Source organism: Triturus cristatus, chromosome 1_2, assembly GCF_964204655.1.
Source record: "Triturus cristatus chromosome 1_2, aTriCri1.1, whole genome shotgun sequence".
Taxonomy (NCBI): domain Eukaryota; kingdom Metazoa; phylum Chordata; class Amphibia; order Caudata; family Salamandridae; genus Triturus; species Triturus cristatus.
The window spans coordinates 1,060,506,918-1,060,534,679 of NC_140580.1; the positions used below are offsets into that span (position 1 = coordinate 1,060,506,918).

Here is a 27,762-nt window from a genome sequence, read left to right on the forward strand (position 1 = left end):
TCACTGTGAGTTTATTTTGTTTGTCTATATAAGCTAAGCTTGTTTTAATATGTAGTATTTCTTTCCTCCCATCTCTCCACAGTGGATTGTTTCTGGTTCAGAAGACAACTTGGTTTACATCTGGAACCTCCAGACTAAGGAAATTGTACAGAAGCTACAGGGGCATACAGGTAAGCACATGGTGTTGAACCATGTAGTAATACTTATGGTATGTAGTAGACCTATGTAGGAAAGTGCCTGACCCTTTTTGACATGCCTGGTACATGATGTGATTTCTTCTGGAAGTGTACTAGGTTCCTGCTAATCAGGTCCCCAGTGTCAGATCTCTTTCCCCAAAACTATATTATGGTTTCCCCAATTGGCAATACCTTTAGCACCTCTAAGTCCCTAGTAAATGGTACCTCTGATACCTAGCGCCTGAGGTACTAAAGAGGGTCTCCCCTTGGACTGCAGAACAAATTGTACCACCGTCAAGGACCCCTCACCAAACACACGCAAGACTGCCACTGCAGACTGCGTGTTTTGGTGCAGACAAAAGAGAAAACTTAACATGACACACATCCCTGTGTGCCCTGTCCCCTAACACTGCATGTAGTATTGTAAGTCACCCCACAGCAGGCCTTACAGCACTTAGGCAAGGTGCGTAATATTACATGTGAGGGCTATCCTTGCATGAGCAGATATGCACCTGTGCTGGTCAGTTCCATTACTGCCAGTGCAAATGATCAGGGGACCCCTTATAGAACATGTGCTGGACACTAGTGAAAACGAGTTCCCCAACTACATGATGGCTTCACTGAAAACAGGGATGTTTGGTATCAAACCTCTCATGTTAATAAACCCACACTGATTCCAGTGTTGGCTTTATTAATACATGCACCAAGAGGGCACCTTAGAGGTGCCTCATGAAAACCTGCCAGCCTCTGGTGTGTTGGCTGACTTCTGGCACCAGAGACAGATTTCTGACCTCCCAGGGTGAAGGCCTTTGCTCTCAGGAGGTCAGAAACAAATCATGCATGGGAAGAGGGTGTCCACACCCCCTCCCTCAGGATGACCTACTAGAACTCCTAGGCCTGCAAGCTTCAAATAAGCTTCCGCCTTTGAAATGCAAATTGGACTCCCCTCATAGGAGAAGCCGCCGAACCACCCCACCCCTTTGGCACATTGACAGGCAGGAAATTTTAGCTAGTCGATAAGGCGTGCCCACCCCTAAACTATTACCACCCCTAAGGTGCCCTAACCTGATGTGGGTACAACTTTTCAGAAGTGGCCATCTTTGGGTTGGCACACTTAAGAACTGAGTCAGGGTTATGCCCTCTTCCCACAGGAAGTTGTCTTATAGGGGGCTTAGTGACCCCAGGGGTCAGTAGCCCATTGGCCACCCTCTTTACTAAATACTGAATTTAGGGGCATTAGTGGAGTGTAGAGTCACTGGCACCAGAAAATCAGATCCTGCCGACCTGAAAGACGACCTGCGTGATGAGTTGCACAGCAAGAACAGAAGACTTGGCACCAACCCTGCTGGCCTGCCTGCTGACTTCGATAGTTGCACCAAAAGACGAGTTGTCCTGCTGCTGCGGAGTCCTCAGAGCCCGGGAGACCTGCCAGTACTTCACCCAGGAACCAAGCACTCCCGAGAAGTAGCGGCCCTGCTTCTCTGCATCCTGCAGGCATCTAAAGACACCTGTGAGGACTTTGTGACTGCTGAAGTCCGACGCCAGAAGACACCACTGCACCCATTGCTCCGAGGGTAAAGGTGCATGAGAAGAACTTATGTGAGGTAATCTTTCTTTCTTCACCAAAAGGTGAGCAAGGAAAAGCTTCCTTTTTGTTTAGTTACCCTCACACACCCTAGTGGTGTCATGCTTCATCATCGGGTCACCCCGACGCCTAGAAGTCGGGGTGGGCTCAACCACAGTATTGGGAGCTCTTAGAAGAAGTGTATGAACTGGGGGGCTAAAAGATTAAAACACCTCCGACAGATCCCCGGTATCCCTTTATTTTTGGGTCTGTCTGGGTTAATAAAAAAGAATATTGGGTCTTATTGGAAGTCTTCTGGTCCTAAGACCCTAGTACCAACATGTTTCAGTCCATTGATGGCCGTAAAGGTCCAGGACTTTCTTCAGGACAAAGTAGGCCTCCCTAGGGGACAGGAAAATGGGGGTTCCCTTGACGAAGGTTTGTCTATAGAGCTACACCTAGATGCATTACGGTTCCTCGAGACATAGAAACCCTTCAAGACTTTGATGGAGGATGACACATGATTGATAAATGATCAATCACTAACACATGGAGCAGCTACTCTGCCCTTGCACTACGCACAGGATAGGGAACCCCCATTTTCCTGTCCCCTAGGAGGCCTACTTTGCCCTGAAGAAAGTCCTGGACCTTTACGGCCATCAATGGACAAACATGTTGGCACTAGGGTCTTAGGACCATAAGACTTCCAATAGGACCCAATATTCTTTTTTATTAACCCAGACAGACCCAAAAATAAAGGGATACCGGGGATCTGTCTGAGGTGTCTTAATCTTTTAGCCCCCCAGGTCATACACTTCTTCTAAGAGCTCCCAATACTGTGGTTGAGCCCACCCCGACTTATAGGCGTCGGGGTGACCCGATGATGAAGCATGACACCACTAGGGTGTGTGAGGGTAACTAAACAAAAAGGAAGCTTTTCCTTCCTCACCTTTTGGTGAAGAAAGAAAGATTACCTCACATAAGTTCTTCACATTTTTCCCACTATAGTGCATCCATATTGATCACTGTTGGTCTGTTAGAGTAATTTAAAGTGGCTAACTGATTATAATAAGGAGGAGTTACTCTAACTCTGAATCCTCTCTACCCTTCAGGCATTGAAAAAAGTTTTTCATTAGTCCTTACTGTGACTATATAAAGGTGCATGAGCCCTATACCCCTACAGTGTCTAGACCAAGCCTTAGACATTGCAAGTGCAGTAATTCCATTAAGAGTATATGGTGCTGGGAGTTTGTCATTATGAACTCCACAGCACCATTATGGCTTTACTGAAAACTGGGAAGTTTGGTATCAAACTTCTCAGCACATTAAACCCACACTGATGCCAGTGTGGGATTTAATGCAAAATGCACTCAGAGGGCATCTTAGAGATGCCCCCTGACAAACAATCAGCCTCTGGTCGGTTCCCTGACTGGTACACACCAGCCTGCCACCACAAGACACGTTTCGGGAATCCTGGGGTGGGAGTCTTCGCTCCCTGAGCCCAGAAACAAAGCCTTCAGGCCAGGAAGATCCATCTGTGGCATGGGAGCTTCAAATGCCTTGCCGCCTTGGTAATGCGACACCCCCCCCCCCCCCCCACCAGCCTCTCCTACTATCAGTAGCAGGCCCCCTTCCTGTCTCCCCTCTTTTTCGGCGGAAAGACAGGCGGGAAAAATTAGCCAGCCCAGGTGGTGTGCCCACCTCTGCCAACCCCACCCCTCGGGTGCGGGAGGCGAGGTGAAGCTCACTCAAGTGTCTGCCATCTTGCAGATGGCAGGCACTCCCCAATCAGGATTAGGGATTGTGTCCACTCCCCCATTTGGGGTGAGCACACCAAGGGTGTAGTCACCCTAAGGTCAGTAGCCTGTTGGCTACTGACCTCAAGAAGACAGATTCCTGCAACCTACGAAGGACGACGAAAGAAGACGCCCAACAGAGGTTGTTGCAGAGAAGAACTGACTTGGCCCCAGCCCTACCGGTCTGTCAGCAGTTTCCAGAGATCATGCGCCAAGTCGCCTTGTCCTGCAGCCAGCGACCTCCAGAACACTGGGAGGACTGACAGCCTTCAACAAAGACCGGATCTTCTGTGAACAGCAGCTCTGTTTAAAAGAAACTCCCAGGACAGACTGAGCCTGCTGAGGACAAAGAAACCCGATGCCTGGAACCACCACTGCACCCGTCGCCTACGACACGAGTTAGTGGCCCACCGGTCCCAGCAAGGTCCCCCAGGCTCCAGTGTCAGTCAACCATCGGTTGACTCCTCCAGGACTCCTCGACGTCACCTGCAGCCTGTGCGCGAAGACCCCACTCCCACCCCAACCACGAGTGGCCCGGTAAGGTGAAATCTGACCTCAAAAGACACCCCTGCATCCGGCAGCCCTGCGCACTGGAGAAAAGAACCCATGGTGCACCTACGTCCGGCCTGTCTTTCCACCAAAAAGGAGGGGAGACAGGAAGGGAGCCTGCTCCTGACCGCAGGAGAGGCTGTGGTGGGGGGGTCGCATTACAAAGGCTGCCAGGCCTTTGAAGCTCCTGGCCTGGGGTGGTGTGAACACCTCCGCCCAGGAAAGGCTTTGTTTCTGTGCTCAGGGAGCGAAGGCTTCCACCCTAGAGTTCCAGAAACATGTCTCATGGTGGCAGGCTGTTGTGTACCAGTCAGGGAACCCACCAGAGGCTGGTCGCTTTTCAGGGGGCATCTCTAAGATGCTATCTGTGTGCATTTTTCATTAAATCCTTCACTGGCATCAGTGTGAGTTTGAGTGCTGAGAAGTTTGATGCCAAACTTCTCAGTGAAGTCCTTATGGTACTGTGGAGTTCATAATGACAAACTCCCAGCACCATATACTCTTAACGACAGCACTGCACTTACAATGTCTAAGAATGGACTTGGACACTGTAGGGGTACATGGCTCATTTACCTGTACCCTCATCAGTGGTATAGGGCACCCAGCTAGAGGGGAGACTGATCTATGCCAGGGCAGTGGGTTGTAGGCATGGCACCCAGGGATGGGTGCCATGTCGACTCTTCACTCTGTTTTGCACCAAAACACGCAGCCTGCAATGGCAGTATGTGTGTAAAGGTACAGGGCCTCTAAGGGTGGCACAATAAGTGCTGCAGCCCTTAGAGGTCTTCCCTGGTCACAGTGCCTTGGGTACCTGTGGTACCATTTGCCAGGGGCTGACCTGTGGTTGGAAATGCCAATTGGGTTTTGGTGCAGTTTTGGGAGGAACAACACAGGCCCTGGGAACCTGATTGGCAGGGACCCAGGGCACAAAGTCAAAAGTGCATCAGTAGTCTGGCAAAAAGTGGGGGGAGGGGGACCGGCAACAGAAACTCTGCTTCTCACAGACTGTTTTTTAGGTCTCGCGCCTAGCGTTGCAGTGCGGAGCACTGCACGAGACCTCTTGTACGGGGTTTAGAAAGCTACCCACACGCTCATAAGGTAGGTGACTCCTCCTTTCAGTGATGGTGCACATTGCCATCGGCTCCATCCCCTGATTGTTTTTTTCCGCTATCTGGTTCGGATGTGTATTGCTGCGCTCCAGTTCGGTATCGTTTTCGAACCAGTTTGTCGCGCAATCCTCTACCCTCTACGGTATTGTCTATCGATCGCGGTTTCCATTCGACATGCATCGTCTAAAATCTGAAAACCTTCGATCGGGAAATTCATGGTGGGCCATCGGGCCTACCCGTGCCGATCACTCCAGCAGTCGATGGAACGGACTCCATCCAAGTTATGTCCCGGGTGTCGTGCTAAATTTCCACGCACCGACTTGCACGAGGTCTGCTACCTTGGCCTATCCCCGTAACACGACGAAAAGGACTGCGAGGCGTGTCGATCATTCCAATCGAAGAACACCATTTGTTTCTGTCGGGCTCGACACCACGAGATGCACCGCGGCAGCGGCTCCATACCAGACATTTTCAACCTGCGGCTCCATTATCCCCTTCGCCCTCGGGCTCAGGTCGGCACCGAGAAAGTTTCAGACGCCCCACCCTCGGGCTTGGCTATGAAACAAATACAAGCCTTCAGGCTCGAGCTAGCCTCATTCTGGTTGCGAACCAACACCTTCGGCACCGAAACACAAGGCTATGCCAGTCTCCATGACACCGGCACTGAGAACACCTTCGCCGAATTCCTCGGAGCCGAAGCCTGCCAAACTCAAAGACCTGTAGCCGAGAGCCTTCAAGTCTAAAGCTTCAGAGCCGAAATCCAAACCCAAAACCTCGGAGCCGAAATCCACACCTAAAGAATCGGAGCCGAAACCTGCTAAAAAGCACTCTGACTCAAAACACTCAGTGCCCAAAGATCCTCAACCTAAATCAACTCCATCCAAAGAACCTCTACCCGAACAGCAACCTTTGGATCCCAAACAAAAGAGACTCCGCGTTGAACCTAAAACTGTACACCTCTAGGTCATTCTTCCTAAAAAACAGAAGCTGGATCTCAGAGGATCATCCTACACCTCTGAAAAAGGACATGGGTACTAACTCTTCTCCCCTTACATACCTCCCTCTTCTCCTCCTTACCCAAATTTGATCATTACACCATCAAATTTACCACCACCTGACACAGAGGACGATGGGGATGGGGATGGGGATGGAGATAGGGATTGGGATGAGGACCATTATGTGCCACATGACATACCACAGGACGCTGATCCCTGGGACAATTATGATAAAGATTCAGACCAGGATAACGATCCTGACCTGTATCCCTCCAGACTCTCCCCACCTGATGATAAAATCGGTTTTGCGCAGCTTATTAACAGGGCTGCTCAATAACATGGGGTGGAACTACACTCCGACCCTCTAGAAGAGGATTTCCTTGTGGAGACATTCACACATTCACAAAGGTCTACTAACACCTTACCAATGCACAAGGGCTTACTAAAACACACTAAGTATTCAAAGACCCGGTTAGAGCCAGAATATTAACACGCAGAGTGGATAAAAAATACAAACCCACCCCTACAGACCCGGCATATATAAAAGGCCAGTTACCTTTAGACTCTCTTGTAACTAACGCCCGTAAGAGAGCTAATTCTCAAACCACAGGCGACGCCCCGCCTCCTGATAAGGAGTCAAATTATTGATGCCTCGGGCAAAAGAGTGGCTTCCCAGGCGGCTAACCATTGGCGTATTGCCAATGCTCAAGCTCTGTTAGCATGCTATGATAGGGCTCCCTATGACGAGTTGGAAAAACTCATGCAACATCTGCCGGATGAGTATAAAACTAAAGCCAACAACCTCATCCAGAAGGGAAGCTCATCACCAACATTTCCATAAAATGTGCACTTGATGCAGCAGACATAGCATCTCATGCCATCAACACCTGCATACTCTTACGCAGGCATGCTTGGCTTCGAATCTCTGGATTCAAGCAGGAAGTACAATCCTCCATACTTATTCTGCCCTTTGATAAAGAGCATCTTTTCTGGCCATCAGTAGATACTTCATTAAAGAAAATGAAGAGACACCGAAACAGCAAAGTCCATGGGGGCCTTACAATTGCCTTCTAACCAGGGTTCCTTTCGCCGCTCCTTTTATAGGGGTGGCTCAAAAACAGTGTCATCAGAAAATCCCTCCTCCTCGTATAAAGGTAACAACCACTCTAACTCCCCCAGAGGCTATAATTGAGGAAACTACAGAGGAAATAACAAGGGAAGAAGCAGAGGTAACTCCACCCGCACTTCCCCTGCCACTAAGCAGTGACTTCCCTCCGTTACCACCTGATCATCCCACCCCTGTTGGGGGACGTCTCCCACAGTTCTACCTGTCTGGAATTCCATCACCTCAGACAAGTGGGTAAGACAAATTATCCAATATGGTTACTATCTGGAACTTACCAGCACTCCCCCCAAATATTCTTCCAAAGCAACGCGTAATGTCAACAGAACATCTCACAATCCTGAAACAAGAGGTTCTCTTTCTCTTATAAAAACATGCGATCGAACCAGACCCGTTCCATAATCAGGGAACAGGAGTGTACTCCCTGTACTTTCTAATTCCAAAAAAGGATGACTCTCTAAGGCCTAAACTAGACCTCAGACAGCTAAATCTTTACATTGTCAAACCACTTCCACATGGTCACCATCCAACAGGTGCTCCAATTGCTTCAGCAAGGCGACTTTCTATCCACTCTGGATTTAAAGGACACCGACTTCCAAATTCCCAACCACCCAGCTCACAGAAAATCTCAGGTTCGTGGTGGACAGACCTCATTATCAATTCAAAGTTCTCCCCTTTGGGGTAACTACGGCACCGAGAGTATTCACCGAGTGCCTTGCAGTAGTCGCAGCTCATTTAAGAAGACCGCACATTCAGGTCTTCCCTTACCTGGACAACTAGCTAATGAAAGCCAAATCACAATGCAGCTCCATACTCCACACTCACAAGACAGTACAACTGCCTCACGACTTGGGATTCACAGTAAACCTCACCTAGTCTCACGTTCAGCTGTTAAACACACAAGCGTTTCTAGGAACTACAATAGACACTTGCAAAGCTCTAGCATACCCCAACCCAGTCAGGATACGCAACATGCGAAATCTAATATTACAATTTCAGCCCCAACACTCACTACCAGCCCGATTGTTCATGCAATTGATCGGCATGATGGCTTCTAGCATTCTAATCGGCCCTTACTCAAGACTTCAAATGCGTCCCCTACAGGAATGCTTGGCACGTCAGTGAAACCTGGCTCAAGGTCAGCTAACAGATCTGGTGTTGGTAGATGGCTGCACCCATCGCTCTCTGCAGTGATGGAATACACAAAACCTGTCCAAAGGGTGGCCATTCCTCGACCCAGTTCCACAGATAGTCTTAACAGCGAATGCATCACTCAGTGGTTGGAGAGCTCATCTTCAAAAACACACTGTTCAGGGCACATGGACCCTACAACAGAAACAATTTCACATAAACTACCTAGAGCTAATAGCAATTTTCCTGGCATTGAAAGCTTTTCAACTGCATCTAGTAGGCAAAGCTGTCTTAGTCCGTACAGACAATATGACAGCAATATACTACATACAAAAACTGGGAGGGGCATACTCTACAGCTTTCACGTCTAGCTCAAAGCATATGGAGATGGACCATACCTCAAAAGATATATCTCCTTGCGGAACACCTCCCAGGAATAAACAACCAAATTGCAGATATGCTCAATCGTTAAAAACAGATCCACGAATGGGAACTACATCCTCAAGTTCTGGTCCCATTCTTTCAAATTTTGGGGCTATCCAAAAATAGATCTGTTTGCAACACACTTCAATGCAAAACGCCCAAACTTTGCGGCCAGGTATCCACACCCCATCATCCAAAGGCAATGCGCTATGGATGAAATGGTCAGGCAGATTTGCTTACGCTTTTTCACCTCTCCCTCTAATTTCATTAGTGGTTCGGAAGCTCAAGCAACAGTCCCTCACAATGATACTAGTTGCTCACACATGGGCTCGACAACCCTGGTTCACAACCCTATTAGAACTATCAGTAGTTCCTCACCAAAAACAGCACCTATCACCCAAGCTTCTCACTCAGAACCATGGAGAGAGAAGACATCCAAATCCCAGTCTACTCAACCTTGCGATCTGGCACCTGAAATCATAGAGTTTGACTACCTTAATCTTCCGCCAGACTGCATGAACGTCATTAAAGAGGCTAGAGGCCCTATCACTAGAGCATGCTGCGCTGCAATGTGGAATCTATTGTAATTTACTGCACAAACAATCCAATCAGTCCACTAGATGTTTCAATCCAAAACATCATTTGCTACCTATTACACCTACAGCGTTGTAATTTAGCCTATACTTCCATGCAGTTACATCTTGCTGCAATGGCCGCTTAACTACAAAACAGTCTTTGTTTTGCGTGCCCGCTATCAAGGCATTTATGGAAGGACTTAAAAGAATCATCCCTCTTAGATTTCCACCTTCTCCAATGTGGAATCTTAATATAGTCCTTACAAGACTCATGGGCCCACCATTTGAACCTCTGCACAAATGTGAGCTACAATTTCTCACTTGGAAAGTAGCCTTTCTTATAGCCATCACATCTCTCACAAGAGTTGGTGAGCTCCAGGCACTAACTATACAAGAACCATTTTTTACATATTCATCAAAATAGTGGTTCTTGGGACTAATCCCAAAGTCACTTCTGCCTTTCATCTCAACCAGTCTGTTGAACTACCCGTATTTTTCCCTCAACCAGACTCGGTGGCAGAACGTGCTCTTCACACATTAGATGTGAAAAGAGCAATACTATATTACATTGAAAGAACTAAATCTTTTCAAAAAACAAATCGACTTTGTTGCTTTTTGACCACCGCATAAAGGCAATCCCATATCAGAAGCAGGTGTTGCACGGTGGATCGTTAAATGCATCCAAATATGTTCTATTAAAGCTAAGCGCACATTAACAGTTCCCCCTAGGGCGCACTCTACATGCAAACTAGGAGCTTCTATGGCATTCTTAGGGAACATCCCCTTGGATGACATCTGCAAAGTTAACATGGTCTATGCCACACACATTCACAAAGCACTATTGTGTAAATGTGTTGGCGAAACAACAAGCTAGTGTGGGTCAGACCGTTTTAAGAACACTATTTCAAACCACAGACACAGGTCAGCCACCGCTTGGGAGATAACTGCTGTGTAGTCTATGCTAAAGCATACGATTACAGCTCGTATGCCTCGAACGGAAAATACTACTTACCCAGTATGCATCTGTTCTTGGCATATACAGCTGTAGATTCATAAGCGCCCGCCTGCCTCCCCGGGTACCTTTGTCTGTTGCAGTCTCATCTTACTTAAATACAATATACATGGATATCTCTTTCTACTCTTACGAACTCCATCGCCCTTACAATAAAAACAATCTGGGGATGGAGGCGATGCCCATGCGCACTATCACCAAAAGGAGGAGTCACCTACCTCGTGACTAAAAGACTTCTTCAAACAAAAACAAAGTGCATACATCCGGACCCAATGCCAGATGGCGATCTATGCTAAAGCATATGAATCTACAGCTGTATGTGCCAAGAACAGATGCATACTGGGTAAGTAGCATTTTCCTTACCTTACTAATACTTACCTTAGTTATACTAATAATGCATGGTAATGCATGCGAGGTAAAAAGCATATGCGTGCTAAAATAAATGCGAGGTGAAAAATGTGTTGTAAAGGCATGCAATGTTTTTATCTGCGTCGTTCCGTCATACAACCATTCAAGATCTGTGCTGTCAGTGCCTACCTCCAAGGAGAAGTTGAAAATGCTTACCCTGGCCCAGGTCTTGTCTGCCCTCAACTTTGGAGACTGGATGGTAGTGTTGAATCTGCAGGATGTCTATTTCTATATTCCTATCCTGCTGTCCCACCAGCTATACCTGCGGTTCGTGGTGGGAGAGGAGGATTGTCAGTTTGCTGTGCTCTCCTTTGCAGCGCCCCTCTGGTGTTCACAATGGGATGGTGGTGGCAGCACACCTTCGGCGGTCAGAGGTGTTAGTCTTCCCCCTACCTGGTTGGTGAAGGTGGGCTCACCCCAGGCTGTCTTCAACCCCTCCCAGACTTCGGTGAACCTCCTGTCTTTTTTGAGGTTCACTATCTACATGCTGAAGTCACATCAGACTCTTCCTCAGAAGCTCCCCTTCATCAGGCATACAAACTGAACCACGTCTAGCATGGCTCTGAGGGCCATCCACTTGGCACTGAAAGCCTTCTATTGTCCATCATGGGGAGGCTGGTACAGGTGCTCCTGGACATCACCACCATGTGGTAGCCCCAATAAAAAGGGACCTGTGGGGTCACAGACCCTGTGCCCAGGAGGTCTTGCGGTTCTGGAAATGGCTTAACCATCAAGCAATTTTTCTTGTGGTGAACCTCCTGGCAGGATCACTGAATTCTAGGTTGGAAGAGCTCAGCTGTTGTCTAGTGGATCACGAATGGCAGCTACACCCAGAGGTGGTGCAAGGTCTCTTCCACGAATGGTGAGAACCTTGGCTCAATCGGTTTACCACTGCCAAGAACACACAATGTCAGCAGTTCTGCATTTCAGAGTTTCCAGAGCGTGCCTTTCTGCCAATATCACCCCTCGTGCTTAGTGTTCTCAAGAATATCAGGACTGACAGGACCCAAATCATCCTAGTGGCTTTGGATTGGACACGAGTTTTATCCAGAAATGGGCTTGAGCATCTGTCCTACGATCAGGCTGCCTCTATGGGATGGCCTGCTGACGCAGCAACACAGTAGCGTTCTGCATCCGGGCTTCGTAATCTCCATCTTGCGTGGAGATTAAGTTGCTTCGAAGCTTCTTAGAAGAAAAACAACTTGTAAGGCCGAACCCAACACTAAATGGAAGGAGTATGCAAAGCATGTTAATCTACAGCACTATTGGAAGCAAACTGGTGCTTACAGGGTTAGTCACAGTTCCATCTGGTGAATACATAATCTTCTTGCAGACCCCTCTCCATCTTCCTCTTCTCCTATGAATTGATTTGCAGTTAAAAAGATCTCCAGATGTGCTGTATTGGTCATGGCTTGCTTGGTTCCTATTTGCACGCCTCAATGAAGTGGAAAAAATACTAGAAACTGATAGCGTGCAGGGGAGGTGAGTGGCACCATCTTGCGGCGCTCAAGAGTCCTTGCTGTGGGTGGGGGAGAAGGAAGTATGCCAGATTAGCATGAAGCCTAGAAGTGTGGAAACATGATGACTATGTAGAAAGATTATGTTCGAGGCATGTGGGCTGCTGAATTCATATCTGTGCATAGATCGCCACCTAGTGTTTGGTCCGGATGTTTGCACGTTGTTGTCCTGGAAGAGTCTTCAAAGTATCCTGAGATAGGTGACTCCTCCCCTGGACCACCGTGCGCATGGGCATCCTCTCCATCCTCAGATTGTTTTTTTCCGCCATTGGGTTCGGATGTGCTTATCTTGACTCCAGTTAGGAAAATTTATTTTTCAGGCCAAAATGCCTTTAGTTTTCGACGGTACTGTTCCCGATCGGTATCAACAGTTTACAGGCTAGTTTTTCACGGCTTTAACAACTTTTCGGATCCATTAAATCCGACCATCGACCGAACTTCGACGATGGAATCGAGGACCCCATTCAAGCGGTGTCCTGTTTGCCACGCCAAATACCCCCATATCGAAGTCCACCCGGTGTGTAACAAATGCCTCTCACCGGATCATGACGAATCGAAATGCATGGCCTGTGCCCGATTCAGATCCAAGAAGACTCTCCGGAATCGACGCGCCGCGCGACTGGAAGCGCAGCAAGCGGCACCGGCCCCGACCAACATCTTCAGCACCGAGGACGAAGATGTGGAAAGCGTGGAAAATATACCCTCCAGCCCCACTTCCGAACACGGTTCCCGATCGGAAGATGTCGATGAAGAGCTTTTTCACAGGGAAGAAGCCGACGACGAGGTAGGAGACTACGATGAGGCCTTAGGGGCCGAAGAAGGTAGCTCCGGTGAGGAGCAAGGCCTACCCGTACAAATTGAGGCTATCCCAGTGTGTCAGTCGACGGCTCCGGTCGAGGTATCGCCTTCGGGCCTTACCCAAGACCAATCCCGCAGTTCTTCGGCCCCGCCCTCCGGCCCGGCCACTGACATACAGCAAGAGCCATTGTTACCTAAAAAGACTGGTTTCCCTACCACGAAACCGAAACCAATCATCGCACCGGTTAAACAGAAACCGAAAGTGAAACTGACACTGGTCGGCTCGAGGACCACCACACCTTCGACGCCAGCCAAACCCGTCGGCTCCGACCGCACCAAAAGGGACTTCGGTGCCGAACTCGCTGCAGCCGATGTCGGCGCCGACCCAAAAAGAAAAGCCGTCGGTACCGTCAAAGCGCCTCGGCCCCCGGCACCGAAGCAATCGGCACCGACCACCAAGGTGAAAATAGCCACTGCATCGCTATCCACCTCGAAGGCAGCGACTACGGTACACTCATCGATGCCGCCGACGGCTCCTACCCCTCCTCGACTCGATGACCCGGTCACTTCGAAGAAGTCCACACCTGCCTCTACGGAACCACTCGGCGCCAAAGAACCGTCGGAGTTCCAGGTGCGACAAGTGGCAGCGTCCTTGCAACGCATCAGGGAAAAGGCAGCCCTCCAAACCTCGTCGGGCTCCGAACCGACACGGGCTCAGAAGGCACCTTCGGCACCAGCCAACATCACCTTTGGTTTGCCGCCATCCACGGCGCCGAAAATGTTCGAAATCAGAACCCGCGTTACCCAGACAAGGTCCCCATCTACAGATCACTCGACTACTGGGACATCGCCGTCCCACTTCATCGACGCCGACACCGGCAGGCTCATGCTCTGAAAGCGGAAGATCACTTCAGGGCAAGCTTTGGACTCTTACAGGATCCCGCTAAAACAAAAAATGCCGGCGGAATCGGAACCAGTTATTTATGAACGCATCCACACCTCTTACACCGATCCATCATTCTCTCCAACGTACTCCGACACGGATGCAGTGGAGGACTACATGGGTGACGACACCACCTACCCCGAGGACATAGACCCTGAGGGGCAGCAAGACCCTGATCAAGTCTGGGATGACCCTGTAGACCCAGGTGCCGCTCTGGATACACAGGACACGCAACTTTATGGCGCAAAAACGTCCCCCACAGAGGACACTGCTGCATTCAACGCCCTCATTGAACGTGCTGCAGCCAATCATGGAGTGCAACTCCACTCAGACACTATTGAGGATGATTTCTTGGTGGACACTTTCGCATCCTCCGAGAGGACCGTAAAGACTCTGCCCATGTTAAAAGGTGTCCTCAAGCCAGCAAAGGACATTTTCAAGGAAACCACCAGGGCACGGGTAATAAACCCCAGGATCGAGAAGAAGTACAAACCCGCACCTGGGGACCCCACGTACATTAGAAGCCAGTTGCCTCTGGACTCCATTGTAGTTGCCAATGCTCGCAAACGGGCACACTCTCAGACAACTGGTGATGCTCCTCCCCCGGACAAAGAGTCCAAGGTTCTAGAGACCTCCGGCAAACGGATTGCAGCCCAGGCAGCAAACATATGGCGCATCGCCAATACACAGGCCCTCCTAGCTCGCTACGACCGCTCACACTATGACACGTTAGAGACCCTACTCCAACACCTGCCAGACGAGTACAAAGAGGCAGCGGAGCTCCTCATCAGGGAGGGACAACTGCTCACAAACGCATCCATCAAGTGTGCACTGGATGCCGCAGACACTGCTGCAAGGGCAATCAACACCAGCGTCATGCTACGACGACACGCCTGGTTACGAATCTCCGGATTCAAACCTGAGGTCCAAAATAACATCCTCAATCAGCCGGTCAACCCCGACTACTTATTTGGACCGGAGGTTGACACTACCTTAGAAAAGATAAAGAAAGACACGGACACTGCGAAGTCAATGGGGGCTCTGCAAACGCAGACATTTCGTAGTGGCTCCTTTCGTCGCCCCGGAAATAGAGGTGCAGGTAGAGGACAGGGGGCACAGCAAACCTACAATAAAGGGGGCACACAGAGTTCCTACGATAAAAACACCCAAGGTGGATATCGTGGCTCCAGCACCAAGGGCAGAGGACGTGGTTACGGCAATACCAGGTCCTCCCCCAAGAACAAACAGTGACGCCCTCTCCCTTCCCCCCGCCCACATAACACCTGTCGGGGGAAGGCTCCAGCGGTTCCTGTCCACGTGGGATTCCATCACCACGGACAGGTGGATCAAAGATGTTATCCAACACGGTTACTGTCTCGAATGAACCTCCACTCCACCCACCATACCGCCAAGGCACCGTCCTATGTCCTCAGAGCACTTAGCATTATTACAGCAGGAGGTGCTAAGTATGCTGCAAAAAGGCGCAATAGAGGTCGTGCCCGTACACCAGCAGGGAACAGGGGTGTACTCTCTGTACTTCTTAATACCAAAAAAGGACGGGTTACTCAGACCTATCCTAGACCTGAGACCCCCTCAACCACTACATTCTTTCAGAGCATTTTCACATGCTCACCCTACAGCAGGTTCTCCCGCTCCTCCGACAGGGAGATTTCCTAGCCACGCTAGACCTCAAAGATGCGTATTTCCACATACCCATACACCCCTCACACAGAAAATATCTCCGGTTCACCATTCAGGGGCAACACTATCAATTCAAAGTCCTCCCCTTCGGAGTGACAACAGCACCCAGAGTTTTCACAAAGTGCTTAGCTACCGTGGCTGCACATCTACGAAGGCAACACATTCACGTCTACCCTTACCTGGACGACTGGCTTGTTCAGGCAAAGTCAGCCCAGCAATGTGCCAGCCACATGTCCCGCACCATTCACCTTCTTCACAGTCTGGGATTCTCACTAAATTACCCGAAATCACATCCCTAACCCGCACACGTACAACAGTACCTAGGTGCGACCATAGACACTCTGGCAGCCACAGCTCAGCCAAATTTAGTGAGGATCAACAGCATGCAAATGCTGATTTCCAAGTTCAAACCCAAACACTCCCTTCCTGCGCGAGTGTTCATGCAGTTGATAGGCATGATGGCCTCCTGCATTTTCATAGTCCCACACGCGAGACTACATATGCGCCCGCTTCAGGAGTGCTTAGCACGTCAATGGAATCAGGCTCACGGGCAATTAAAAGACCTAGTGTTGGTGAGCGGTCGGGCATACAACTCTCTGCATTGGTGGAATCCACAAAACCTTTGCAAGGGCCGACCGTTCCAAGAGCCTGTTCCACAAATAATACTGACGGCGGACGCGTCTCTCCAGGGATGGGGAGCTCATGTAGTCAATTACACAGTGCAGGGACTATGGACTACACAACAAAAGAAGATGCACATCAACCTTCTGGAACTGATGGCAATCTTCCTGGCTATGAAAGCATTCAAAGTACACCTGTGCAACAAGGTCGTGTTGATCCGGACGGACAACATGACTGCCATGTACTACATACAGAAGCAGGGAGGAACACACTCTCCACAGTTGTCTCATCTGGCTCAGAGCATGTGGAAGTGGGCCATCCAGAGGAACATATTCCTCATGGCGGAACACCCCCCAGGCAAGGCCAACCAGATGGCGGATCTGCTCAGCAGACACAGCCACCAGATGCACGAGTGGGAGTTACACCCATCAGTACTCCAACCATACTTCCAGCAGTGGGGTCATCCAGAGATAGACCTATTCGCCACAAGGGAAAACGCAAAATGCCAAAGCTTTGCCGCCAGGTTCCCACATCCACAGGGCAATGCGATATGGATGAACTGGTCCGGCAGATTTGCGTACGCTTTTCCCCCAGTGCCGTTGATACCACTAGTGGCACGCAAACTGCGACCGCACTCACTGACACTCATCCTGGTTGCTCCAACATGGGCATGCCAGCCATGGTACACCACCTTTCTGGAACTTTCCGTGGTGCCGCATCAAAGGCTGCGGATCAAACCCGCGTTTTTAATGCAGAACCATGGAGAAATTCAGCACCCAGATCCGCAACAGCTGAACCTGGCAATCTGGCTCCTGAAGTCCTAGAGTTTGGCTACCTAAACCTGCCACCTGACTGTATGGAGATCATTAAGGAAGCTAGGAGACCCACTCCCAGAGCTTGCTATGCAGCCAAATGGAAGAGGTTTGTCATTTATTGTAATAACAATGACATTAACCCGCTAGACGCATCCACTCAAAACATAATCTGTTACCTCTTACACCTATACCGATGCAATCTGGCATACACCTCAATACGTATCCATTTAACCGCAATAGCAGACTATCTCCAAAACAGGCAGCACCTCTCTTTATTCAGAGTGCCTGCCATCAAAGCCTTCTTGGAGGGACTTAAACGAGTAATTCCCCCAAGACACCCACCAGCACCAGAGTGGAAACTCAACTTGGTTCTCACCCGACTGATGGGTCCACCCTTCGAACCTCTCCACTCATGTGAGATTCAATTCCTCACCTGGAAGGTAGCTTTCCTAGTAGCAATCACTTCGTTGAGAAGAGTTAGTGAACTCCAGGCACTAACCATTTAAGAGCCATTCATACAGGTTCACGCAAACAGGGTCGTACTACGTACCAACCCCAAATTCATGCCTAAAGTAATATCGCAGTTCCACATGAATCAAACTATTGAACTGCCTGTTTTCTTTCAGAATCCACAAAATGTCGCTGAAAGGATGCTCCATACACTAGACGTCAAAAGAGCCCTCATGTACTATATAGACAGAACTAAAAACATTAGGAAAACGAAACAACTTTTCGTCGCCTTTTCCCCACAACACAAAGGCAACGCAATATCCAAAGCAGGTATAGCCAGATGGATCGTTAAATGTATTCAAATTTGCTATCAAAAGGCTAAACGCACATTAACGATTCCCCCACGGGCCCACTCAACACGTAAGTTAGGGGCCTCCATGGCTTTCCTGGGAAACATTCCTTTACATAATATATGTAGAGCAGCCACATGGTCCACTATACATACATTTACCAAACACTATTGTGTAGATGTACACTCAAAACAGCAGGCAGCTGTAGGACAGTTGTTCTCAAAACTCTTTTTCAGACCGCTGCAGCTGGCACTGGTGGCCGCCGCTAATGGGAGGTACTGCTATGTATTCTATGCACAGATATGAATTCAGCAGCCCACATGCCTCGAACTGAATATGCTACTTACCAGTATGCATCTGTTCTTGGCATGTAGGGCTGCTGACATTCATATCGCCCACCCTCCTCCCCGGCGCCTGTAGCAGCTGCAGCTCTCAGAATTACTGTATAGCATGGTCATCACTTTCTATATCTACTCCATCACTGCCACAATGGCGAAAAACAATCTGAGGATGGAGAGGATGCCCATGCGCACTGTGGTCCAGGGGAGGAGTCACCTATCTCAGGATACTTCGAAGACTCTTCCAGGACAACAACGTGCAAACATCCGGACCCAACACTAGGCGGCGATCTATGCACAGATATGAATTCAGCAGCCCACATGCCAAGAACAGATGCATACTGGTAAGTAGCATATTCAATACCTAGGAGAAATATGGTTACTGAAAGTAAATTGCCTTTTCAAAGCTTCTACAGTTTAGGTTGTCTCTACAAATGAGGTACTGTGTCGGAGAGGTGTATTCACCAATCCCCCCCGCACACCCCCCCACCCCATCCCCCCACTAAGCAATTTTGTTGTGCTATATATTTTAGCGGGGGAACTAGAGAAGGAGCTTGCCTATCATGTTAATGAACACTTTGTTCTATAATTAAGATATTCTGACCCTGCCTTTCAAAAACAAGATCTACTTACTGATTCTCTGTGCATGTCCTGATAGTCCTTACTTCTCACAAAACATTACCTGCACCTTGGAATTCTTAACAGATTTAAAGAGTCCGCCAGTACATTCCCCTTTTTGTTTTGGTGACTTCTTCAGGGCTCATTGGTTGTATGTCTTGAGAACAAGTGAAGCATTCATCAACCAGTCCATTCTTTAAAAATATTTTCTGGATCACACTTTCCTCCTGATTCAGTATCCCGGTCTGTTTTCCAACGTGTTCCCATCTACATGGTCAAAGCAGTCGAGTGAATTGGACCGTGTAGAAAGTGGAGTCCAGAAACAATTTGGAAAGAACGGACTGGTTGATGAATGCTTCACTTGTTCTCAAGACATGCAACCAATGAGAAAGTTTAGAGTTAAGGAGGAACAAGACGAGATAGTGAGCGAAGGGGACAAAGAGTATGAAGAACAGACTGCAACTGTCCACACCTGCTGGCTCCCTTCTGTGTGGCAAAGCAGCCCATCGTAGTTCAATGCAAGCACTGGATTTGAGGCGGAAAGATACATCTTAACAACAAATGGCATTAGGTGAGAACAAAACCAATCGCATCAGGTGAGAGACAAATACTCATAACAAATCATCAGTACGTCCCCACTCTATACATTTCACCAATATTTTCAGTTATGTCGCCAAATTCCGCCTTAAGCTCTGATTTGAAATTTAATGCATAGACTCCGTTTCAGTTTTCTTAAAATGTTCCTTTTTATTCAGATCTTCTTTCTCCTCTTATAATAAAACAAGTTCTCCAAAAGTAGCCACAAAAATTCACCAATGCGTTTCGTCTCTTCACAAGACTTCTTCAGGGCTCATTGGTTGTATGTCTTGGGAACAAGTGAAGCATTAATCAGCCAGTCCGTCCTTTCCAAATTGTTTCTGGACTCCACTTTCTACATGGTCCAAGCCACTCGACTGCTTGGACCAAGTAGAGGAGAACACGCTGAAAAACAGACGGGGATACTCAATCATGAGAAGTGGAATCCAGAAAATATTTTGAAAGAATGGACTTGTAATCTTTGATTTGACATTCTTAGCCTATTTATGGTGCAATAATTAATCACATTAAACCCAGACCAATGGCCTTTGCTAGGCCGGTTTCTTGTATTTGTGTTTGTAGAGTGCAACCAGAAATGGAGTACTGAATGTAGGTGGAATTTGAGATGGTTTATATTTATGTGGGTGGTGATTTCAGTTATGGGATGGTATATATATGTGGACAACCATATATGTGCATGAAGTATTCGAACACTGTTTTTCACAGGATGTATTAAAAGTCAAGATCGAATGCGGATTACAAACCAAAAATTTCTTTCTTTGCAGATGTTGTAATCTCAACTGCATGTCACCCAACAGAAAACATAATTGCATCAGCCGCCCTAGAGAACGACAAAACCATTAAGCTGTGGAAAAGTGACTGCTAAAATAGTTCACAAACTACTTTTGGAGAACTGCAACTGATGGAAGATAGCCTATTGTGCAAAGGACGCGTTGTACAAAGTCTGAAGGTTTTTCAGGTGCACTTTTGATCTGAAATTTATTAGATCTTGATCTTGATCTTGAGAAGATGAAATAAATTTTCGAAGGACGTCTGGGAGAGTCTTTAGAACATCTTAATGGGTGAAGCTCCGACCTGAAGATATGAGCTGCCTTCATTTTCTTCCTCCCAGTCCTCAAACCATAGAAGTGTTTGAGGAAATGGTGTTATTGTGGGTGCGCTTACTGTACTCTGGATGGAAGCACAACCGGCAGATGCAGTTCCCATGGCTTGCATCAGTTACATTGACAGTCGACCACCCTCTTACCTTTGGTGTAGGTATGAACCTGTTTGTGAGGATGAATCTAAAGTCAACTGTGGAATTAGACATGGACTCTCTGAAAAAAGACTGTTTACCATGATGTGATATCGGAGTAGTCCCAGGAATATCAGGAAATGAGTACTTGTGCAACATAGTTTGATCTTGTATGAAGATCAATTGAACACCATGTTCTGGCGGTTTTTACTTTTGCTTTCTTTTTGTGACCAAATAAAACCAATAATGTCATTTCAGTCTTCAATCAGTGCAAAACTGCCTTCCAGTTAAGATCTGCATTTTACCTGTCTGTATATTGCTTACATTTATTGCCGTATGTGCAAATAGATGCAGTCCTAAAACATTTTACATTAAACAATACCTGCTTTGTTAGACATTCTCTTCCAATTTTAAGATTTGCAACACATTGTAAAGTTATTTTGGTGTTAAAAAAAGGCAATCTGTTTTTTTGTATTTTAAATATTGATAGTATTGGAATGTATTGCTGCAGTGGCATGGCTCCGTCTTTTAGATGCGGTATCTTGTGTTTTTCGTCACTTATTAAGCAGTATGTGACATTAAACTTCAGAACCGTGAGCCATAATAAAATCAAAGTGGGATTTTGTGTGTATGTGCGCACTTGTAGTAAATACCCATCAATGTTATCTCATTTTAGTTTCAGCAAAGTTATTTTACTGTCTTGGACAAGACTCCTACTTGACAAACACATTTTTGAATAATGCAGTCCAGCACATTAAACTCTACATATAGCTCCCTTTATTTTAAAAGCATGAAGAGTGTGTGATGGTATACGCTGTCATCTAGAGTGGTTGTGGAAACTGCCATGGCTGTATCGTAATGAGCCTAAATATGAATGCACTATTGAAGTAGAAACCTTTGACAGCTGCCCCTTACCTTTCATTTTTTTTCTGTGTAGTAATGCGGCATGGGTAAGTGTGCTTCAGTGTACTTTGGTGTCAGAAATGGGGTTTACCGAAGGAAACTACTAACTGCAGATTCCTCACCTTAGAATGCTCCTGTGTTCTACTAGATGGGGCAGTATGGCCTTTTTTTCTGCCCCTGAAGTGATGGACTGGAGCTGCATATAAGCGTCAGCCTTGCACGCTGACATCTGTGCTTTTCTTTCTGGGGCTTCTGATACTTATCTAGCACTTTGCGCCCACATTTGTCAGCATGACAACATTTTCTAAAACATTCTAACCAGTGATCAGTGGAACGTTGGCCCCTTCTAAAATGACAGGCTTCATGCCATTCATGATTGCAGAAAACGTGGGCCTGAACAAGGTGTGTCTGGCTTTTGGGTTCAGAACATGACTCGAAGTTGTGAGCCAAGTGCGCTCTCATTCAAAGGTGATCCGGAACCAGGAGGGAAAACTTGTGTTTGCCAAACACAAAAAGTGTTTGCGATCCTCTCATAAGTCTGGCTCCAGCTCCGTCGTGTGTGCACTCTTGTTCCCGGGGCTGCTCCTGCGAGATATCTACCTTGTCAAAATCCCCCAGTAAATCCAAATGGAAATCTAAACACCAACATAAAAAAGCGAAGGTGGGTTTGTCCCCATTCTGCCACTCCATGTCCAAGGAAAAGGCACAAGCGCGTCATGTTAGTCTGTCTTCTCTGGGGTTCCTGAGCGCTGAGTAGATTCCCCAGCTGATAGATACATCCTGGATTTCCTGGGCCATTAGCGAATCCGTAGCCAATTGAGACCATGCTGTAGATCCTGAGAACTTTTCAGACTCCCTCTGCATGCCTTTGGGTCCAAAGGATGTGCATGGGCCTCCAGTTGAGTTACTGCCAGTGGGCCTTTCCCCAGTGCCGTATAACACCTTAGGACCCATTCTGTGTGCAGTGCCAATGCTGGTACAGGTACCTATTCCGTCGTCTGGACTTGCACCAGCCGCCTCTTTACCGCTGGTGCCAACGGCACCGCTAGAGGATTGCTTCTGATCCCAATGTCTCACCCAGAACCAACTTCAACTTGATGTTGCACGGCTAAATCACTAAAGCACAACTTGTAATCCTGCTAGCCTTATTTGGCATGGACTCTGCTATCAGGGAAGTCACACCAACAGAAGCTCCATTACCTTTAAGGTTGTGACTTTTAACACTGTTCTCCACAATAGGTAGATGATGGTTAGGCCGGGGATGCTGATGTTCTCCCTCGTTATGACAACAATGTTTTTTTTATGTGGATTTACATTGAGACATTTGGAAAACAAATGTTCTCTGACTAGCCTGGAATAGGAGCGGTCACAGCAGTCTGTTTGCAGGGCCGCTATACATATTCTGTTTGGGACATAGACTGCAAGATCTTGCCAGCTGTCCTGGATGACCTTCGGTCCTGGCTGGCACAAACAACTCATAATGGACAGGACCTAGCCAAGTGGAGGACGATTGGCACCAACATTGTGCTCTCCTGTCACGTTTGGATGCATTCCACAATGTTTTCTGGAGATGTGCAAGCTATCTCATAGATATGACCTTTGATGGCTCATGCCTTTTTGGTGAAAAAGCAATTTCTGCCCTGGCCTTTTTTAAGCTCGGAGCATCGGTATGTTTCCTGGGACAGTTGACTCCCACCAACGCAAATCGTCCCAACTACTGCAGCAGTCACCTCAGTCTTGCAGAGGATGTTTGTCTCGCAGATATTGCAGGGGTACTAGTTCCTCTCCCTTGAGGCAACAGCTTCTAAACTTATTTAGTTTGCCCTTAATGCCACACACCCATCATGTGGAGGGCAGGGTCTAGTATTTCCTCCAGGATGCTGATCCATCATGTCCAATAGGTGGGTCAAACAGATTGTTCAGTATGATTCTGCTATTTTTCTGTTTCCTCTGTCGCATCTCTTGCTGATTGACTTTCAGAGGAGCTCCTCCATTCTGCTGTAGGAAGTGCAAGTGGTGCTCTCCTGAGGTGCTATAAAGAGAATTCCTAACTTTGAGAGAGGGTAAGGAGAGGGTTGTTACACTCACTTTCATTTTGCTGAAAAAAGAATGTTTTGGACCTTTGACCACTGAAAAAATGTACATGTTAGCTCAAATATTGTTCCGTCCAATCTTAGCAGGTTCTGTGCCATCTCCCCAGTGCTACTTTCAAGCGGATTCCTGACTCTTCCCGGTTGTGCCATTGTGTGAGATTGTTTAACTCTTTCCCTGATCACCACCACCTTCTGCAGTGATCCCACACCGTTGTACTTTGTGCTGCTGCTCTGCTACTGGAGCGCATGGTGTCATTCAGCCTTTTTTGTTCCTGTCTAGTTAGACTTTCACTGTACTCTGTCCATTTTTTTCTAGCCAGCATCTTTTGAATTGCTTTGGTATTTACAGGCTGTTACTTTACTTTGTCTAGAGCCTGTAAGCTTGATAGACGATGGCCTGTCTTGCTGCTTGCTTCCTGACATTTCTTGCACTGCTCCACTTTCTGCCACCTACTCCACCCCCCCCCCCCCCTCCCCTCCCCCCCTCCCATCCCATCCCAGGATCTACTTAATGGAGGCTGCAGCATGCCCCCATTTAGCAGGTCCTGTGCCGGATCCCCTGCGCTACTGTCAAGCAAGTCTCTGACTATACCCTGTTGTGCCATTGTGTGAGAGCGGTTTACTCCCCCCCCCCCCCCACCCCCCCACCCCACTCGCCACCGCCTTGTGCTGCGATCACGCACTGTTTTACTGTGTGCTGCTGCCCTACTAGCAGATCGCCTGGTGTCAGTCAGCCTCTTTTGTTCTAATTAGAATTTCACTGTACTGTGTCCATTTTTTAGGTATCTCCTACGCAGCGCGCATGCGCTACATAGGAGGACCTTTAGCCGTCGTTTTGCTGTTTTTTTAAGCACATACTCGTGCTTGTGGCTGCATACACCTTGCAGGGGCACGCCACAAGCACAAGTATATGCTTCGAAAAACAGACTGTTCAACCCAGGGCGCACCACTCGCAAGCTCAGCTCCTGCTCCCCCCCCCCCCTTCCCCCCCACCCCCCCTCCTCACAATTAACTTTCGCAGCCGCGCTTGTATTTCAGTGCTTGTCTATATTTGTAACACTCATGAAATTGTGTGGTTGGCAATAATATGGAAGTGAGACGTGAGTTCGAGTATATCACTGGCAGCAGCGATGCAAGCTTCATTCTCGTGCGGTGCACACAGTAAAGGCAATAGCATTGTAAGCATTGCTCGCGCACACAAAACAAGTCGATCAAAGACAGCTACAGTGCAAACACCTCTTCGCCCCCATTTCCCCCTCTCACACACCTGAGAACACTTATAGCATAGATAGCAGCAGTAGAGCAAGCTTCAAAGCCACTGATACACACGGTACAACTAAGGCAGCAGCAGCGGTGTTGCAAAGCTTCACTCTCTACACAGAGTAAGGACAGCACGAGCAACTGCAGTGCAATCACCCCACTGCACTTCAATCACCCCTCACCCAACATACAAGAGAACGTGCAGCATAGATAGCAGCGCAAGCGCCACTCACACAGAGGTCATACACACAAAACAAGTTCATCGTAAGAAGCTGCGGTGCCAGCACTCCCTCGTCCCCCCTTCACAAGCATAAACACAGGCAAATCAGTGTAGATGAAAGAAGCTGTGGAAGTTTTCATCACACTGAGATACTCAAACAGAAAAAGTATATCAGAAGCAGGTGCAGTGCAAGTATCCTCTTGGTCTCCGTCCCAAACATAAACTCCAAAACACACGTGCAGTACAGCTAGCATCAGCTGTGGATGCTTCCTTCACACTGTGATGCAACACTGAACGGCAGTGACATTGCAAGCTTCACTCTCACATGTTGCTGCTTTAATCTCACACACAGAACAAGTATATCACAAGCGGGTGCGGTGCAAGCATCCTTTCATCCTCCCCTCGCACATAAACACAGGCGAATAAGTACAGTGTAGATGGAAGCAGCTGTGGATCCTTCCCTCACACTGAGATGCACCAATGAGTGGCAATGACATTGCAAGCTTCGCTCTCACACGTTGCAGCTTCACTCTCACACACAGAACAAGTATATCACAAGCGGGTGCAATGCAAGCATCCTCCCCTCAAACATATACATGAGGACAAGTGCAGTACAGGTAGAAGCAGCTGTGGATGCTTCCCTTACACTGAGATACACTAATAAGCGACAATAATATTGCAAGCTTCACTCTCACACATTGCAGCTTCACTCACACACAGAACAAGGATATCACAAGCGGGTGAAATACAAGCATCCTCTTGGTCCCTGTCCCAAACACAAACACAAGAGAGCAAGTGTAGTACAGGTAGCAGCAGTTGTGGATACTTCGCTCACACTGAGACACAGCAGTGAGCAAGCGTCACTCTCATGCACAGAGCAAGTATATCACAAGCAGGTGCAGAGCAAGCATCCTGTCATCCTCCCTCCTCAAACATGAACACAAGAGGACAAGTGTAGTACAGGTAGCAGCAGACTGTGAAAGCTTCGCTCACAGTGAGTTACCCCAGTATTGGAACTTTCATAGATTCTCATGCTTTGTATCATTCCCCGTCGTCGGAATGGGAGCCTCGGTAACAAAATATATATATATATACATATGTATAACCATAGAAACAAAAGAGAAAAATAGGCCTAGGCCTCATCTCATTTTGTAGTATATCACCCTCTTTGTGTAAAAGAGCCCAAACTTTTGCCAGGGCCAATCAGCACAGCCTCACCCTCTGGAACCTTCCTGAGAGAGCTCAGAGCCTCAGATTTTTCTACCGCACGTTGTGCTAGGGAGTCTCCACTGAGCTCTGCTCAGTTTTTCACAGAGTTACTTTTGGATATCTTTATTACCATCTTTTGAGACAGAATGTCAGAAAAGGAGAAGAAAGCTTTATTTAGGGCTTGTGCCTCTTGTGGGAAGAAGAGGCTGTTTGTGGAAGACAGGCATGAGAACTGCATATAATGCCTGTACCCGGAACACAAGGCCACCGACTGTAAAATCTGTCGGACCTTCTCGACCAAGACCTTGAGAGACAGAGAGGGGCGCTTGCTGACGTGGCTGCAGAAGATAAAGACCAGGGAGGTCATTTCTTCGGATGAGGAAGGATCTATCTCTGGTACCTCCTCCAGGAGATCGAAGAAGAGGGGTAGGTCATCGCCCTCCACTTCTGCGGAACCCCCTCTCAAGGTTCCTCTCAAAGCCCCTCACGGGATCTCTGACAGGTCTGAGGAGGCTGGTCCCAAAAAATCTCCTCACGACAGTGTAAAGGAGAGGCAGGGACGGGCTACTGTGGACATAGCCCCTAAGGACAATAAGGGGGTTGCTACATCTACCCCTCCGTCCCAGAAGGAGAAACCTGTAAAGAAACAGGCTGCAGAAACTCCTCAGTCGGTGCCACTGAAGAAACCGCGTCCGTCGACGCAGGCGGCAGCAGGTACGTCGACGACGATCTCCTCAATTAAGCCTATTTCCATGGGGTCGTCCACGAGACCGTCGACAATATCTACTTCGTCGACGGCGGTGTCGACGACGAGGACCACGTCGACGATGACGACGACGAGTTCGTCGATGTTGATGACTACAAGTTCGTCGACGAGACTGTCGACGGGTGCTCCGCCGATGATGAAACAGACTACGTCGACGAAAAAGAATGCTCCGTCGACGACTGCTCCGGTGACGGCTGCCCCGTCGACGACTGCTCCGTCGACGACTGCTCCGTCGACGAGGATTACAGGACTGTCGACGGCCTCATCGTCGACGACGATTTCAGCTCCGTCGACGACAGTTGCCTTTCAGTCGTCGTCGAGTGCGTCGACATTGGAAATCCCGTTGCCATCGACTCCGTCGACGAGACCGCCGACGGGACCGTCGACGACGACAAAAAATTTGGATTTTTCAACCCAAAGATTAGTGATTACACCGGACATGACTTCCCCTAGGCGGGTCACGCCTTT

The 27,762-nt window shown here is 48.2% G+C and overlaps 1 protein-coding gene across 3 annotated transcripts in view; it reads left to right on the plus strand.

The window, feature by feature from the left end:
* WDR5 (WD repeat domain 5) overlaps positions 1–21,472 on the plus strand; it is a 166,360-nt gene extending 144,888 nt beyond the window's left edge. For all 3 annotated transcript variants that reach the window (XM_085612697.1, XM_085612689.1, XM_085612680.1), the window contains exons 14-15: positions 83–170; positions 20,374–21,472. In XM_085612697.1, the coding sequence (XP_085468823.1) occupies positions 83–170; positions 20,374–20,474 (189 nt within the window). In that variant the 3' untranslated portion in view covers positions 20,475–21,472. The remainder of the gene's footprint in view (positions 1–82; positions 171–20,373) is intronic.
* The last annotated feature ends 6,290 nt before the right edge of the window (positions 21,473–27,762 follow it).